Genomic DNA, 18,466 nt, shown 5'->3' on the forward strand with positions numbered 1-18,466 from the left:
AAGCAATTAGAATTGATCATACTTATTGGCTCCCCTGATCCCCCAGGTCAAACTAATGCCTCCTGCTCCGAATGATGACCTATCAACGCTCAGTGAGCTCAACGATGGCAGTCTGCTTTATGAAATTCAGAAGCGCTTTGGGAACAATCAGATATATGTGAGTGCCTTTGAAATTGCCTTTTGCAGTGTCTTTGTCTTGTTGCATCTTTTGATCACCCTTCATTGCTACAAATACTAGAAGTAACAAGCTAAGTGGTGATTTAGATCATATTGATGACTTAAAGCGGATTTCTTAGAGTTCAAGTTCCTTTTTCTGGTTCAGTTATAAGGCAGGTTAAGCAAAGATCCATTTTTCAGAGTCATTACCTAAAAGCTAATACCCTGAGGGTACATATGAGTACTCAACACTGCCAAACTTTTTGTTGTCCTGATTGCTCTGGAAGAAGACCTTGTGACAGAATAGAATCAGCAGGATCTACAAATCACTTTTAAAATGCTATTTCATCTATTTTAATTTAGCTTGTTTGATCTGGAAGAGAACGCTATTATGCATGTAGGGCTGCCTCTCGATGGGCATGAGAAGAGAAACTGGTGCTCTAAATTATCAGAAATGTCTTTGTCTATAAAGTAATTTATACACAAATCTCTGATAATGGGAATCAAAAATATGATTTAGATGACAAATTGGCATGGAGAATTGATTTTCTGTGTTTCTATCTTCTTTTATACATGTTACTTCTTTCAAAACTGGCAATAATTTAGATATCCTGTGATCAATCTCTCTCTCTTCTTGATTTTGCCATATTCAACACAGAGCAATTCAATCAGAATGTCTTCAGAGAAATCTAAGTATGCACGTCTCTGCTATTCTTCCCTAATATCATCTGTCTTTTTTTCCTTAGTCTATTGAGAAATTCACTAAGCAATTTTCATGTAAAGTGAAGTCTGAGATTTCCTTCCAAGTCATAAATTATCAGATGCTGATTAGCTTATGAAAATGCAATTGTCTGTCATTGTAAATACCCTTAAAATTAAATAATTCTATCAAGATTAATGGAATTGAGTTATTGGCATAGAGTGGTGAAACATGATTACTTAGGTCTCTGATAATTCCCTGTTTCTTTTCTGCAGTGCATTTTATTTTCATTCCATTTCCTGGAATGTTATTTTCATTCCATTTTCTTCTCTTTTATAAGCATGGGGTTGATTCTTGTTGTTGTTTTTAACTTCTTAGTTATGTTACTGATAGACCAACTTCTTGAAATTTCTTGCATCTCCATCTCCTTCAACATTTACAAGTGACTTGAACCTTCTCTATATCTCTGTGGCCACCATCCTTCTCCTAACTGTTCCTTTTCTGGCCATCTTCAACAGCCTTCTGACTTCCTAAGGAACCCTTATTTCCTTCCAACTCAGTTAGCCAGAGGACATTTTAATAAAGTACAAATGAAAGCTTGATACTCCCAAACTTAAAATTCTGCTATGTATCATTTTGCCATAGGAGGAAGAACACAATCCTTATTCTAGAGGCTAGAATTTAGACTATGAGACTCTACCCAGTAAAGCTCCAAATATTGTCACTGATGACTTAACCACTGATAGCTCAATTCTTTTGAATATTGCCATCCTTCTTGCCTCAACCACTTTCCTCAGACTGTTTTGCTTTCTCCTACATTATATTTTCCACTGTTGGGAAAATATAATTAAAAACGAAAGCTTCTCCCAACCCGGATAAACTCTCCACAAAGTAGAAGAGAAAGGAAGACAATTTTATTGTTGAAAAAGCATTAACCCAGAATGTGATGCATCACAGGCAATCTGTAAAAAGATTGCAAATGCAGAAAGAAAGCTCACCCTTTTTATGTGGCTAAGTGATACCATCTATTACATACATACTCTCAGGGTATTTTGGCGGCACATTTGCAAATTTGGTGTCAGGCATCCCTGGAAATTATGCTAATCTCACCCCAGGAAACTGGGAGATAGAAGCCATGTCTCCCCTGATTCCATTTTAAAAGGACAATGACAAAATTTAAAATTGCAGGTTTTCTGAAGTTAATACTAAGAGATGGGAGGAAGGAGGAATTCTGTTTTTTCCCTTCAACAGGGAGAATCAAGCCTCTTTTATTTTAAAACTTGTTTTCTTACTCTTGCACTACCCCCATGAAATAATTGGTTTTATAAATACCCATTCAAAATTACTTGAGATCTTTAGGTAAACCTTCCCAAACTTTTGAGGTTACCTGGACTGTCAAATTCTTAAGAGCAGTTATCACGATTTGAGCTAATAGGCCTCCTTGGTGATTTGATTAAAGGCTGGCTCTTGTGCTGGGCTACGCACTCAATGAAAGTAGGACCATGCTAACTTTGCTCACCACTAGGCCTGGGCCAATGCTTTCCCCTTTCCACGGACAGACACACCTCCTACCTGAGTACCTGAGTCATGGACCTCACGCATCTGCACTATGGACCTCTTCGTGGATAGTCTTTTCTATACTTGGCTTTTCTCTTGGTCTTGATAATTGAGATCAGAGTTCCCTTTTTTTTTGCTAAAATTCACATAAAATCTAATTGGCCATTGTGTGAGGCTTGGTTTTCCTCTTCTCCAAGCCTAAAGTATTTAAGAGCTAATTAGGCGAGGATAAAAATTGACTTCTTTTATGAGAGCATGAGCAGCTCCACTGACCTGCTGCTAGTAAAATGGAAGACAATTATTTTTTTTAAACCAACCATTCAAAGCCTCTGGAAATGGTCCTAAGGACCAACAGCAATGAAGAAAAACCTATCCAAGAATCTCGATGTAAAAAGGCATGGGTGTGATGTTTGAACCAAGACCTTCCCAGCTCACTGAGGCAGAGGCTCCACTCCAAGCTGCTGCAGCCAAGAACACAGGGCTCCTAGTCAGAGTTTTCTTTCCAGGAGAATCAGGAGTCCACTCTCTCATACTGTCCCCAGGAATTTGCTGACGCAAAATTCTAGGAAAAATGGGTTTGAGAGGTGGGGGCTCCCTTTGCCTAGTCCCCACTCAAGGTTGGGGACTCTACCCTGGGCTCTGTGCACTGGAAATATTAGGGCTGGGATAGCCCTTGTCCTGGCTCCCTAGAAAGGAGGAGGTTGAAGGTGGTGGTTCAACACTAAGGAAAGGCCCCTAGAAAATCTCAGCATGTCGCCCCCCTCCACCAAGGGCTGGACTCCTAGCACTGGACTGTCCCTCAGAGAGAAGCATGCTGTTGTCCTTACCCCCAGCTCCAGAGCCAAGGCTCAGGAGTTTTGCCTGGGAGGAGACCTGGAGTTAAATAACTCCTAATCTCCTCCCAAAGAAACTGACGTCAATTGTAACTGATCATAGAGAAATTCGAGTGTAAGATTGATCTCAGGAACAGTGGAGGTTGTGAAAGGAGATTTGGAGGAGAGAATCGGGGAATAAGAGAGCCCTCCTGTGGTCTGAACAAATATCCCTTGACCTCAGAAACTAGTTCCTTCAAAATCTTCACATTTGCTTGGATTAGTCTGTAGAGCAATTTATTCCCGGGGGGGTTGTTGAATGAAATAGAGCAATCAGCCTACAATGAATGGAGTTTGGCCACATAGTTGTGATCAGGGAAAGAGGAGGAAAGCCCTGTCACCCCTGGGTGATTGTGGGCATAACCAAAGCCTCAGAAACACTGAGGTTTAACATGGTATATGTGGCTTCACTAAAATAATCCAGTCAGTCACTAAAATAAAGAGGGAAATAATAGTAAACTCCCCTCCTGGTGGGGTGGGGATCCGGGACAAGCACCCAGAATTTCTATGACCAATTATTTGAAATCCTAATTTTCAGCAAATTTATGAGACATGGAGGAAAGTCTATGCAGAATATGACCTCCACTGCTACCACCTGGGCCCAAGACCTCATACCGTGCAACAATTATTGTGTTCTCCACTAAACTTCAAATAAGTGTGTGTGCTGCCCTTGACTTGCCCCTATTCTCAACACTGAAGCTAGCATTTTCCTTTATAATATATACTGCATCATGCCATTTCTTTGCTCAGAGTTTGTCTATGGTGTTCCGTTCCATTCAGAGTAAAACCAAAATCTTAACAAATGGCCCAGGGCCTGAGCTCTTTGTTCCCCTACCCCTTGCAATTCTGGCATGTGTTAGAACTCTCCACCTGGCTCTCTCTGTTAGAGTGTCACTGTCCTTTGACATATGTTTGCCTCTATTACAGTGTCACTGTCCCTTGCCACATGTTTGCCACAGGCCTTCAGGGGACTCTCTGGACCTCCATATGAAACCAGAGTTCTCCCACTGCCTCCAGGTCTTCACACCAATGGCAGCGCTCATGGAGGCCTTTTCGGGTCACCTCTCTTAAAACCTCAACGCACAATTCCTATCCATCTTCCTTGCTTTATTTCTCTACACACATTATCACTCTCTACTATACTGTTTATTTCACTTTTTTAAATTGTGTATTGTCTCTGCCACTGCACAGAGACATGTGTGCATGTACACTCTTGCACAGCCACTAGGATGCAAGCTCCATGAGAGAAGGTAACTTATTTTGTTCATTGTCTCATGCTTAGCTCTTAGAATATCATTTGGCACTTGGTAAGTACTCAATAAACATTGAAAGAATGATTAGGACTCTGAGACCAAATATGCACTTCTAATACAAGAGAAAGCAGCACAACTTATTTATGCATGAAAATCAACTAAGGCTAGGTTGAGCAATAACTTTCATCAGAGCCCAGGATAAAATGATTCAGCTGAATTAGTGGTTTGACCAGCATTTTCGTTTCTTCTTGCTCCAATCTGACTTATTATACGTATGATCTTTCCAAATGAATGCTAAATTGCTCTTTTGATAAGTGTATAGAATGTATTAAGTGGGTAATAAGAGATTTGAGGGGTTTCCATACAGTTGTCGCAATCGGAAGTTCCCAAACCTCCAAACAGAAAATGAATTGCAGGTGATAAAAATGCTTACTTGCCAGGCAATGCTCAGAAATGAAAGTGTTCCATTCCTTGTCAATAATAACAGAGAATAGAGTACATAATCAAATTATGGGCGAGAGATAAGCATGTAGGCAACTTTCTCTTTACAAACTTGTTAGTTGGACCCATAAACAAAAACCCATAAAATAAACAACAGAGCTCCAGTATCATCTGTTTAGCTACGATGTTTTTTAAACACACTTAATTGGCACAAAGCAAGACCGAATAATGAAAATATTGCACAACAGTTCCTAGTACACAGCTTGGTTCATTGCAGGCCCTTAATAACTCTTAATTGTTTACTTCACGTTGACCCCAATGGTTGTAACAACCTCTAGGTAACTGAGCTTTCTTTTTAAGAGCATTTCAAGAGTATAACACTGACAAACTGGTGGTGTCAAAGGTTGAATTTTCTCTCACTTCAAGGACATTTGAAATTATGTAGATAGACACAATATTACCTCCTCCTAGCCTCACTATCTAAAGCCTGTCTATGATACACTATGCTATACCTGCTATATTTTTCCATATCATTCCACTCAGCCCCAAAGATCCTTTTGAGTACTTAATATCTCCAAGTTATTGAAAAAAACTTGATGTATTAGAAAGATGAGGTAAAAGAAATCTTAGCTTTCTACAATTTTCATTATTCTCCTTTTCCTGAAGTACATTTAATAAATTCTATTTTATCAAAGAAATCTCTTCAAAATATGGCATGAAAGTACATAAAATATATGACTTTATCATTAACATTCAAAATCATGTTTTTATAAGCCTTTTTTGTTCATCACAAATAGTTTTGAAAGACTGTCTTTAAATCCTTTAATAATTATTATATAAAATATAATATTTATACTAACATAAAAATTGTATATATAAATGGAAAAAATGCAATTTAGGGGTATTTTGTTTTATTTTGAATACCATCTTTCTCAATTAGTAGATTTCTCAATACTCTCAGAATTCGCGTTCTCACTTCTTCTTTTCCCTCTGGAATTTAAGAATAATTATCAAGTACTTTACTAATAAGGTACCACTTCTTTTCTATTGTTTCATTTTAACTTCTGTTTCCTTTGCTTTGGTGTAAAATACTGCCTATTCCTTCTTTTAAGGAAATGTCATATTGAATTAAAACATATAAACAGAACAAATACACAAATCATTAGTGTCTGGCTCCATGAATTTTTATTTGGTGAGCACATGTACATGTGGAGACAGGATTTTAGAATCCCCTACCCCCCATTTTTGCCCCAGTCATTACAAAAAATTCTGACATCTGTGACCATAGTTTTGCTTTATCTTTTTTTTAACTTATATAAATGGAATCATCCAGTAGGTTCTTGTTTGTATATGTTATCTTTCATTCAATATTCTGTTTCTACATGGTTGTAGAAATTTATCTACATGGTTGCTTTAGCAGCAGTTCATTTTTCTTCCTGTATATTAAACAACAGTATTCTGATTTATTTATGCACTCCACAGTTGAGGAGGAAGCTATATGTTGGCTTCACCCTTTGGTTATTATGAATAATACAGCTGTGAACTTTCTTATGCCCTTTGGAGGGTGCCCATGTATAAGTATTTCCTTAGAGTAATTATCCAGGAAAGTAAATCCTGCATCTTGAGTTATTTTCAGCTTTAGAAGATACACCCAAATAAATTTACAAAGTGGTTGTACCAAATTATATTGCCATTAAAGGTGCAGAGATTTTTAGTTTATCTACAGCTGCACCAACACAGCAAGTGCAGCATTTTAAATTAATTTTTTTTAGTTCTAACCATTGTATCTCATTGTGGTTTTAATCTGTTTTTCTCTGATAACTAATGGTGTTGACCAATATATTCTGTTGCTCTTTTCATTATCTTCTTTTGTTGAGTGCCTGTTCAATCATTTTGCCTTTTTTTAAATTTAACAAATTGAGTTTCTTTCTTTTTCTTCTCAATGTACAGAGGTTATTCAGGATATCTGCTAATTTTTAGATAGATACTTTGCTGGTATTTTCTCCCAGTTTGTGGCTGATATTTGACTATCCTTATAGTGTCTTTTTATGAAGTAAAGTTTGTCATTTTCACAAAGTTCCTTAGAGTTAGTGCTTTTTGTATCCTGTTTAATAAATATTGGCTTCAGTCATGAAACTATTCTCCAATATTTTCTTCTTGAAGTTTGATTGTTTTAACTTTCACATATAAGGAATATGACCCATGTAAAAATGATTTCATACTGGCATAAGAGGGAGGTCAAGATTATTATTTCTTTCTCACATGAATATCCATGCTTTATTGAAAAGATCAAGCTTTTTTCTGCTACATTGCAGTGGCATCTTGTATAAATCAGGTGGCCATGGGGTATGGGTTCATTTCTATTATCTGTTTTCTGGTGTGTTGGTCTGGTTCTTAAAGCAATACGAAGCCCATCCTAATCAAGACATTGGAGTGAGAAGATTCAGAGTGCCATCCTCCCACAGAAGCTTTGAATAACCAGCAAGAACTGGCAGGAACATCTTTCTCAAAGCTCTGGAAAACATTTAAAGGCCCTCAAGAAAAAGCCTACCAAAAAGCATGGCACCCAGTCTGGCCCCTCCGCCATGCTCATTGCTTTATGTGGAGCCAGCCGGTGCTTAATTAGGCGTCCATGGTCCTACCACCACACGGAGCAGAATAACCCACTTGCACATACTGGGATCATGTATGTCCAGCTTCGTCTCTTGGATCGTGGCCTCAGGGACTGAACCAGGATTCTCATCCCCGACTCAATGTACCAGAACTGGCATTGTGTATAGAAGGCATTTCATAGAACTCTCCTACTGAACACTGAGAGAGCAGTCAAGTTGTGTCCGCCTGGGGCAAAGGACTGCTGGCTGGAAGACATATGGTATAGTGCAGTACCGAGGCAATAAGGAAATTGTTTCCTATGAAAAAGGGGATATTTGTATCTGTGTTAAAAGGGTGAATTCCCAGAGCCACGTGCATGCCCAAGACAACACCCATGTACAGAAAGGATTAGGGAGAATTTAGGCTTTGGCTACTCTAGAAAAACATGTTCTTAAACTTAATCCATCCTGTGGTTTGTAACTGGGACCTGTTTTTTGTAAAATTACTTCAGTTAAGGTGTGGCTGAGGATGGGTCTTAATCCTATTCCTGAAGTCCTTTATAAGCAGAATGGAACTCAGAGAGAGAGAAAGCTTCAGGAAGTAAGACGCTGAAATTCTGCTGAACCGAGAAGAGATCAGAGAGGGCAGGAGAGGCCTTCATAGGCAAGAGCCAGTGACCAAAGACCACTGGAGGTCAGCCCCAGAAACCACAGTCTTCTGATATCTTGGTGCCTTGATTGGAACTTTTTTCCTGGCCTCAAAACCGTGAACCATTAAATCCCCATTGTTTAAATCATCCCATTGCATGGTGTTTGCTTGAGCATCCAAGGAAACTAAAAAACCTCAAAAAGATGTTCTCTTTCTATCTTTCTTTCTTTCTTTTTTTTCTTTCCCCCCTTGTTAGCTCCTTGCATTCAAGGAAAGCTCTGTCATAACAACAATGAAAATAGCTGATATCAGCTTAAGGAAGAGATACCACGGATCTAAATTCCAGCAGTAACACATTAAAATATCAAAATGTCTAGGTTTTAACAAAAGATTAAAAAAAGAAACAAGAAGCCATGGTCCAAGCAAAGGAAAAGATTAAAGTATTAGAAACCATCGATGAGGAGGACCAGATCTGGGAAATATGAGATGAAGACTTTTTTAAAAATGGCCCTAAGTATGCTCAAAGATCTAAAGAAAAATATGGGCAAAGAACTAAAGGTGACCAAGAAAGCAATAGCTGAATATAAAGGGCAATATCAGTAGAGTGATGGAAATTAGGTAAAGGAACCCAGTAAAGCAGAAGACCTTATTGCTGGGCCCCAAAGTTCTTTCCAGGTTATGTACATCCGTCTCTCAGCTGGACTAGGCAACCCCACCAGCTGAATGAGCACTCACTTTTTTCTTTTTGGACATCACATGCACAGAATTTGCATAATAATAATCTTTGGTTCAGGATGGTTTCATGCACATCTTACTTTGCTTATTAATTTGAGAGCTGTAAAATTTAAAATAATAGAGCAAATAAATGTTCATGACTCCATCAAAAAAAACAAAATTTTCTTAAATGACATTAAGATATTCCTTGATAAATGTAGAGAATTTGTCACCACTAGACGAGCCCTATGAGAGATGCTAAAAAATATTCTGGAGGGTAAATGGAAAGGACAACAAAGAATAGATCTAAGTCACATTGAAGAAATAAATATCTCTGGTAAGTGCAACAATATGGTAAATAAGTGTAACAATATGTAAGTATAAATGCCAGTACTGTTCTTTTTTTGGTTTGTAACACCACTTTTTACTTCCTACAGTCACTAACAGGCAATGTATAAAATGCAATGATAAATCAGTGTCTTTGAATTATAATGTACTAAGCATGTAATTTGTGGCAAGAACTACATAAAGGTGGGGATAGAGGTGTATAGGAAATAGTTGTTTATGTGGTTGAAAGTTTAGTTGTTTCAAAGCAAATAATGTTGTTACAGATTTAGGATGCTAAATTTAAGCCCCATAATAACTACAAAGAAAATATTGAAGAGTATGCAAGCTCATAGTGACTGTAGGTAAAAGACAGTTGCTGGAGTAAAGGACAGAGGGAATAGGGAGTTAATTCTTAATGGATGTAAGGTTTTTGTTTGGGGAGATGGGAAAGTTTTAATAATGGAAGATGGGAAGGGTAATGCAATATTGTGAATGGGATTAATCCCACTGAATGGTATGTTTGGGGATAGTTGAGATAGGAACATTTATATGTATATAAGTTCCCACAATTAAAGGAAAAGCAGCTAAGGAGACAATGACAAATAAATGGAATGCATAATCCTGGAAAGTATGTATTAAAAGAGGAGAAAAGATTCAAAAGAATATTATTGAGACATATGAAAAATTCAAATATGGATTGAAAGTTTTTTATCAGTTTTGAATTTCTTGAACTTGATAACTGCACTTAAGGTGATTACATAAGTGAATATTCTTGGTCTTAGAAAATGTACCTGGCAATATTAACTGTTCAAGGAGCATGATGTACAAGACCTATACTCAGTTGTTCAGAAAATGGATTGATAGAGAAACATGGCAAACAAATGGATAGATTGATGGACTGATAGATGGATAGATTGGTAGGATAATGTATCAAATATAGAAAAATGTTAAGCTTGGTGGATCTTGGTTCTTTGGGGCAGATAGAGGTATGTTGGAGTTCTCTGGATGGAGTTTGTATTATTTTTGTAACTGGTAAATATGAAAGTATTTTAAATTAAATGTTAAAAAATACCAAAATAACTCAATTATGATAACTATATTATAAAGCAATACATTTAAACGAGAGATCAGTTTGTAGTTTCCTTTCTTTCTACACTACTTAGTTTTTATATCAAGATTATGCAGACTTCTTAAACTGAAATAAGAAGTGGTCCTTCTTCATTTTCTGAAATAGTAACATTTGTTTATTTCATATATCAATGTTGGAAAGAATTCACAAGTAAAACCTAAAGTTTTTGTTTGTTTGTTTGAAAAGGTTTTTACATATAGATTCAATTTCCTTTAAAGAGTAAAAACATATTAGATTTTGTATTTCTTATTGTGTAAGTTTTGGTAAGATATAGTTTTTAAGAATTATTCTCCACCTTATCTACATATTGAAACCAGTGGCTAAAAAAATTGTTTGTAATATCCTCTCTGTCTGTTTTCATGTCTGATGGACCTGCAATGATGTCATATTTGTGATAACTTATGCAATTTCTCTAGTTTTCTCAATCAGTCTTGTTTAGAATTCTGTAAATTCATTTTCTTTTTCAAAGGCTCACTTTTTGGTCTTTGTTTTTTATTTCATTGATTTCTGTTCTTATATTTATTGTTTTCTAAATAATTGGATACTTACATCATTGATTATCATACTTTCTCTTTTCCTTATATACACGTTAGGCTATAATTTTCATACGAAGTTTACCTTTAGTTTTATCTAACAAATTCTTGTTTGTACTTTTATTATCACTCAGTTCAAAATATATTCTTATTTGCTTCATGACTCCTTTTTTCACTCATGGGTTATTTGTAAATGTATTGTATAATATCTAAACATTTGGTGTTTTTCCAGGTATCCTCATTGATCTCTATTTTATTTCTTTGATCAGAGAACATATTCTGAATGATTCAAATACTTTAAATTTAATTGAAACCAGCTCATGTTCAATGTAAAATAGTGTTGGTAATGGTGTTCTATATAGCTCAATTTGTTAATTATTTATTCTAAAATTTGTCAGTTTAATCTGTGAGTTACTATTAAAAAGGTTAAAACTGTCCATCAACTTAAAACTATTAGTTTTTGCTTCATATATTTGATGCTAGATTTTAGTTGCATAGAAATGTAGATTGCTGCATCTTCCCGATTGACCTATCCTTTTATAATTGTGAATTGTGCCTTTTAATCATTGGCACTGTTTCTTATTTTAAGGATATTTTCTATGACATCAGTATTACTATACCACCTTTTTGTTTGTATTGTTTAATTTATATCTTGTCTCATCCTCCTTTCAAATGGTCTTGGCCTTTAAATATCAAGTTTTTCCCCCTTTAAATAGCACATAGTTTTTTTTTAAAAATACAATTGACGACTTCCTGGAAGATGGCGGCTTAGTAAGACGCGCAGATCTTAGTTTCTTCTCCAGGACACCTACTAGGGGAGTAGAAACGATACAGAAAGCGCCCAAAGCCACAACAGAGATAAAAAAGACAGCGTACCCCATCCTGGAACGGCTGGCTGGCTGAGAGAAGCAGCTCGGGTGAGATCGCCGAGGCGCGCGGGCCTTACCGGGCGGGGTGGCAAGCGGCCGGAGTTACTCCCTTCCCCCTTCCCGGGCCAGCTGGGAGAATTGGAGAGGTGGTCCCCTGAAACCAAGGCGACTGGCGCCCACACCACGCGCAGCCCCCGGACCAACTGAGAGAATTGGATCGGAAACCCCCAGGCCGCGGAGAACGGTGACCCCGTGACTCCCGGGGAACGTGCACTCTCTCAGGCGGGCCGCTGCTGGCGCCCTCCCGCCACGCTTGTTGCCCAGGGCCGACTAGGAAACTCGGACGGGCTCTTTCCCTGGCTGCGGTGACCAGCAACCCTCCCTGCGTTCGGACACCCTCCCTGCGTTCGGACCCTGGGCCGGCTCAAGCCGCTTCGGCTAGCGAACCCCCAGGACGGTGAGAGTTTTCCAAAGTTTAAGGTCCCACAGCACCTTTTACTGGTGGGACCCGCAGACAAACATGTGCCACGAGCGCCACCTACTGGGCAGGATAAGAAAAACAGAACCCAGAGATTTCACAGAAAAATATTACAACCTTGCTGGGCCCAACACCAAGAGAAATCTGAATAAATGCCCAGACGCCAGCAGCAGAAGATAACTGTCCACGCTCAAAAGATTGAGAATATGGCTCAGTCAAAGGAACAAACCAATACCTCAAATGAGACACAAGAGCTGAGACAACTAATGCTGAATATACGAACAGAAATGGAAAACCTCTTCAAAAATGAAATCGATAAATTGAGGGAGGACATGAAGAGGACATGGGCTGAACATAAAGAAGAAATAGAAAAACTGAAAAAACAAATCGCAGAACTTATGGAAGTGAAGGATAAAGTAGCAAACATAGAAAAAATAATGGATAGCTACAACGATAGATTTAAAGAGACAGAAGATAGAATTAGTGATTTGGAGGATGGAACATCTGAATTCCAAAAAGAAACAGAAACTATAGGGAAAAGAATGGAAAAATTTGAACAGGGTATCAGGGAACTCAAGGACAATATGAACCGCACAAATATATGTGTTGTGGGTGTCCCAGAAGGAGAAGAGAAGGGAAAAGGAGGAGAAAAACTAATGGAAGAAATTATCACTGAAAATTTCCCAACTCTTATGAAAGACCTAAAATTACAGATCCAAGAAGTGCAGCGCACCCCAAAGAGATTAGACCCAAATAGGCGTTCTCCAAGACACTTACTAGTTAGAATGTCAGAGGTCAAAGAGAAAGAGAAGATCTTGAAAGCAGCAAGAGAAAAACAATCCATTACATACAAGGGAAACCCAATAAGACTTTGTGTAGATTTCTCAGCAGAAACCATGGAAGCTAGAAGACAGTGGGATGATATATTTAAAATACTAAAAGAGAAAAACTGCCAACCAAGACTCCTATATCCAGCAAAATTATCCTTCAAAAATGAGGGAGAAATTAAAACATTCTCAGACAAAAAGTCACTGAAAGAATTTGTGACCAAGAGACCAGCTCTGCAAGAAATACTAAAGGGAGCACTAGAGTCAGATACAAAAAGACAGAAGAGAGAGATATGGAAAAGAGTGTAGAAAGAAGGAAAATCAGACATGATATATATAATACAAAAGGCAAAATGTTAGAGGAAAATATTATCCAAACAGTAATAACACTAAATGTCAATGGACTGAATTCCCCAATCAAAAGACATAGACTGGCAGAATGGATTAAAAAACAGGATCCTTCGATATGCTGTCTACAGGAAACACATCTTAGACCCAAAGATAAACATAGGTTGAAAGTGAAAGGTTGGGAAAAGATATTTCATGCAAATAACAATCAGAAAAGAGCAGGAGTGGCTATACTAATATCCAACAAATTAGACTTCAAATGTAAAACAGTTAAAAGAGACAAAGAAGGACACTATCTACTAATAAAAGGAACAATTAAACAAGAAGACATAACAATCATAAATATTTACGCACCGAATCAGAATGCCCCAAAATACGTGAGGAATATACTGCAAACACTGAAAAGGGAAATAGACTCATATACCATAATAGTTGGAGACTTCAACTCACCACTCTCATCAAGGGACAGAACATCTAGACAGAGGATCAACAAAGAAATAGAGAATCTGAATATTACTATAAATGAACTAGACTTAATAGACATTTATAGGACATTACATCCCACAACAGCAGGATACACCTTTTTCTCAAGTGCTCATGGATCATTCTCAAAGATAGACCATATGCTGGGTCACAAAGCAAGTCTCAACAAATTTAAAAAGATTGAAATCTTACACAACACTTTCTCGGACCATAAAGGAATGATGTTGGAAATCAATAATAGGCAGAGTGCCAGAAAATTCACAAATACATGGAGGCTCAACAACACACTTCTAAACAACGACTGGGTCAAAGAAGAAATTGCAAGAGAAATTAGCAAATACCTCGAGGCGAATGAAAATGAAAACACAACATATCAAAACTTATGGGACGCAGCAAAGGCAGTGCTAAGAGGGAAATTTATTGCTCTAAATGCCTATATGAGAAAAGAAGAAAAGGCAAAAATTCAGGAATTAACTATCCATTTGGAAGAACTGGAGAAAGAACAGCAAGCTAACCCCAAAGCAAGCAAAAGGAAAGAAATAACAAAGATTAGAGCAGAAATAAATGAAATTGAAAACATGAAAACAATAGAGAAAATCAATAAGGCCAGAAGTTGGTTCTATGAGAAAATCAATAAGATTGATGGGCCCTTAGCAAGATTGACAAAAAGAAGAAGAGAGAGGATGCAAATAAATAAGATCAGAAATGGAAGAGGAGACATAACTACTGACCTCACAGAAATAAAGGAGGTAATAACAGGATACTATGAACAACTTTACGCTAATAAATACAACAATTTAAAGGAAATGGACGGGTTCCTGGAAAGACATGAACAACCAACTTTGACTCAAGAAGACATAGATGACCTCAACAAACCAATCACAAGTAAAGAAATTGATTTAGTCATTCAAAAGCTTCCTAAAAAGAAAAGTCCAGGACCAGATGGCTTCACATGTGAATTCTACCAAACGTTCCAGAAAGAATTAGTACCAATTCTCTTCAAACTCTTCAAAAAAATCGAAGTGGAGGGAAAACTACCTAATTCATTCTATGAAGCCAACATCACCCTCATACCAAAACCAGGCAAAGATATTACAAAAAAAGAAAACTACAGACCAATCTCTCTAATGAATACAGATGCAAAAATCCTCAATAAAATTCTAGCAAATCGTATCCAACAACACATTAAAAGAATTATACATCATGACCAAGTAGGATTCATCCCAGGTATGCAAGGATGGTTCAACATAAGAAAATCAATTAATGTAATACACCATATCAACAAATCAAAGCAGAAAAATCACATGATCATCTCAATTGATGCAGAGAAGGCATTCGACAAGATTCAACATCCTTTCCTGTTGAAAACACTTCAAAAGATAGGAATACAAGGGAACTTCCTTAAAATGATAGAGGGAATATATGAAAAACCCACAGCTAATATCATCCTCAATGGGGAAAAATTGAAAACTTTCCCCCTAAGATCAGGAACAAGACAAGGATGTCCACTATCACCACTATTATTCAACATTGTGTTGGAGGTTCTAGCCAGAGCAATTAGACAAGAAAAAGAAATACAAGGCATCAAAATTGGAAAGGAAGAAGTAAAACTATCACTGTTTGCAGACGATATGATACTATACGTCGAAAACCCGGAAAAATCCACAACAAAACTACTAGAGCTAATAAATGAGTACAGCAAAGTAGCAGGTTACAAGATCAACATTCAAAAATCTGTAGCATTTCTATACACTAGTAATGAACAAGCTGAGGGGAATATCAAGAAACGAATCCCATTTACAATTGCAACTAAAAGAATAAAATACCTAGGAATAAATTTAACTAAAGAGACAAAAAACCTATATAAAGAAAACTACAAAAAACTGCTAAAAGAAATCACAGAAGACCTAAATAGATGGAAGGGCATACCGTGTTCATGGATTGGAAGACTAAATATAGTTAAGATGTCAATCCTACCTAAATTGATTTACAGATTCAATGCAATACCAATCAAAATCCCAACAACTTATTTTTCAGAAATAGAAAAACCAATAAGCAAATTTATCTGGAAGGGCAGGGTGCCCCGAATTGCTAAAAACATCTTGAGGAAAAAAAACGAAGCTGGAGGTCTCGCGCTGCCTGACTTTAAGGCATATTATGAAGCCACAGTGGTCAAAACAGCATGGTATTGGCATAAAGATAGATATATCGACCAATGGAATCGAATAGAGTGCTCAGATATAGACCCTCTCATCTATGGACATTTGATCTTTGATAAGGCAGTCAAGCCAACTCACCTGGGACAGAACAGTCTCTTCAATAAATGGTGCCTAGAGAACTGGATATCCATATGCAAAAGAATGAAAGAAGACCCATCTCTCACACCCTATACAAAAGTTAACTCAAAATGGATCAAAGATCTAAACATTAGGTCTAAGACCATAAAACAGTTAGAGGAAAATGTTGGGAGATATCTTATGGATCTTACAACTGGAGGCGGTTTTATGGACCTTAAACCTAAAGCAAGAGCACTGAAGAAGGAAATAAATAAATGGGAACTCCTCAAAATTAAACACTTTTGCGCATCAAAGAACTTCATCAAGAAAGTAGAAAGACAGCCTTCACAATGGGAGACAATATTTGGAAATGATATATCAGATAAAGGTCTAGTATCCAGAATTTATAAAGAGATTGTTCATCTCAACAACAAAAAGACAGCCAACCCAATTACAAAATGGGAAAAAGACTTGAACAGACACCTCTCAGAAGAGGAAATACGGATGGCCAAGAGGCACATGAAGAGATGCTCAATGTCCCTGGCCATTAGAGAAATGCAAATCAAAACCACAATGAGATATCATCTCACACCCACCAGAATGGCCATTATCAACAAAACAGAAAATGACAAGTGCTGGAGAGGATGCGGAGAAAGAGGCACACTTATCCACTGTTGGTGGGAATGTCAAAGGGTGCAACCACTGTGGAAGGCAGTTTGGCGGTTCCTCAAAAAGCTGAATATAGAATTGCCATACGACCCAGCAATACCATTGCTAGGTATCTACTCAAAGGACTTAAGGGCAAAGACACAAACGGACATTTGCACACCAATGTTTATAGCAGCATTATTTACAATTGCAAAGAGATGGAAACAGCCAAAATCTCCATCAACAGAAGAGTGGCTAAACAAACTGTGGTATATACATACGATGGAATATTATGCAGCTTTAAGACAAGATAAACTTATGAACCATGTAATAACATGGATGGACCTAGAGAATATTATGCTGAGTGAATCCAGCCAAAAACTAAAGGACAAATACTGTATGGTCCCACTGATGTGAACGGACATTCGAGAATAAACTTGAAATATGTCATTGGTAACAGAGTTCAGCAGGAGTTAGAAACAGGGTAAGACAATGGGTAATTGAAGCTGAAGGGATACAGACTGTGCAACAGGACTAGATACAAAAACTCAAAAATGGACAGCACAATAATACCTAATTGTAAAGTAATCATGTTAAAACACTGAATGAAGCTGCATCTGAGCTATAGGTTTTTGTTTTCTTTTGTTTTGTTTTGTTTTGATTTTACTATTATTACTTTTATTTTTTTCTCTATATTAACATTCTATATATTTTTCGGTTATGTTGCTAGTTCTTCTAAACCAATGCAAATGTACTAAGAAATGATGATCATGCATCTATGTGATGATGTTAAGAATTAATGATTGCATGTGTAGAATGGTATGATCTCTAAATGTTGGGTTAATTTCTTTTTTTCCGTTAATTAAAAAAAAAAAAAAAAGAGAAGGGATAATTGGAGATGAAGGGATACAGACTGTACAACGGGACTGGATATAAAAACTCAGAAATGGACAGCACAATACTACCCAATTGTAATGCAATTATGTTAAAACACTGAATGAAGCTGCATGTGAGGTATAGGTTTTTTGTTTTTGTTTTTTTTGTTTTTTTTTCTTTCTATTATTGTTTTAATTCTTATTCTGTTGTCTTTTTATTTCTTTTTCTAAATCGATGCAAATGTACTAAGAAATGATGAATATGCAACTATGTGATGTTATTAAGAATTACTGATTGTACATGTAGATTGGAATGATTTCTAATTGTTTTGTTAATTCTTTTTTTAATTAATAATAAAAAAAAGAATATGTACAGAAAAAAAAAATACAATTGACAATCTTCACCTTTTAATTGGAGTATTTTGTACATTCACCTTACTATATATGGGTTTAAATCTGTCATTTTAAATTTTATTTCCATTTGTTCTATCTGTTCCTTGAACTTTTGAATCTCATTTCTTCTTCTTTTTAATTCAAAAGGTATTTTTATTAGCCCTTTATTAACTTTTCAATTCTGCATTTTATTATTATTATGTTGGCCCATACAACACATTAGTCCATTCATTTCCTCTTGTATATTTTGTGATATATTTTAATCTATATTTTTTATTCAATCTGTTCTTCACAAAATCCCTTTAAGATAAAAAATTTTAGAATCCAACTGTTTCACTTGTTATGCA

General features: G+C 36.7%; 1 protein-coding gene across 8 annotated transcripts in view; it reads left to right on the plus strand.

Annotated features, from left to right (window-relative positions):
• The window catches only part of MYO16 (myosin XVI), a 717,568-nt gene that overhangs the window by 360,390 nt on the left and 338,712 nt on the right, over positions 1-18,466 (plus strand). For all 8 annotated transcript variants that reach the window (XM_077158660.1, XM_077158661.1, XM_077158656.1 and 5 more), the window contains one exon: positions 47-157. In XM_077158660.1, coding sequence (XP_077014775.1) covers positions 47-157 — 111 coding nt within the window. The remainder of the gene's footprint in view (positions 1-46; positions 158-18,466) is intronic.

The sequence above is a fragment of the Tamandua tetradactyla genome, chromosome 4 (genome assembly GCF_023851605.1).
Source record: "Tamandua tetradactyla isolate mTamTet1 chromosome 4, mTamTet1.pri, whole genome shotgun sequence".
Taxonomy (NCBI): domain Eukaryota; kingdom Metazoa; phylum Chordata; class Mammalia; order Pilosa; family Myrmecophagidae; genus Tamandua; species Tamandua tetradactyla.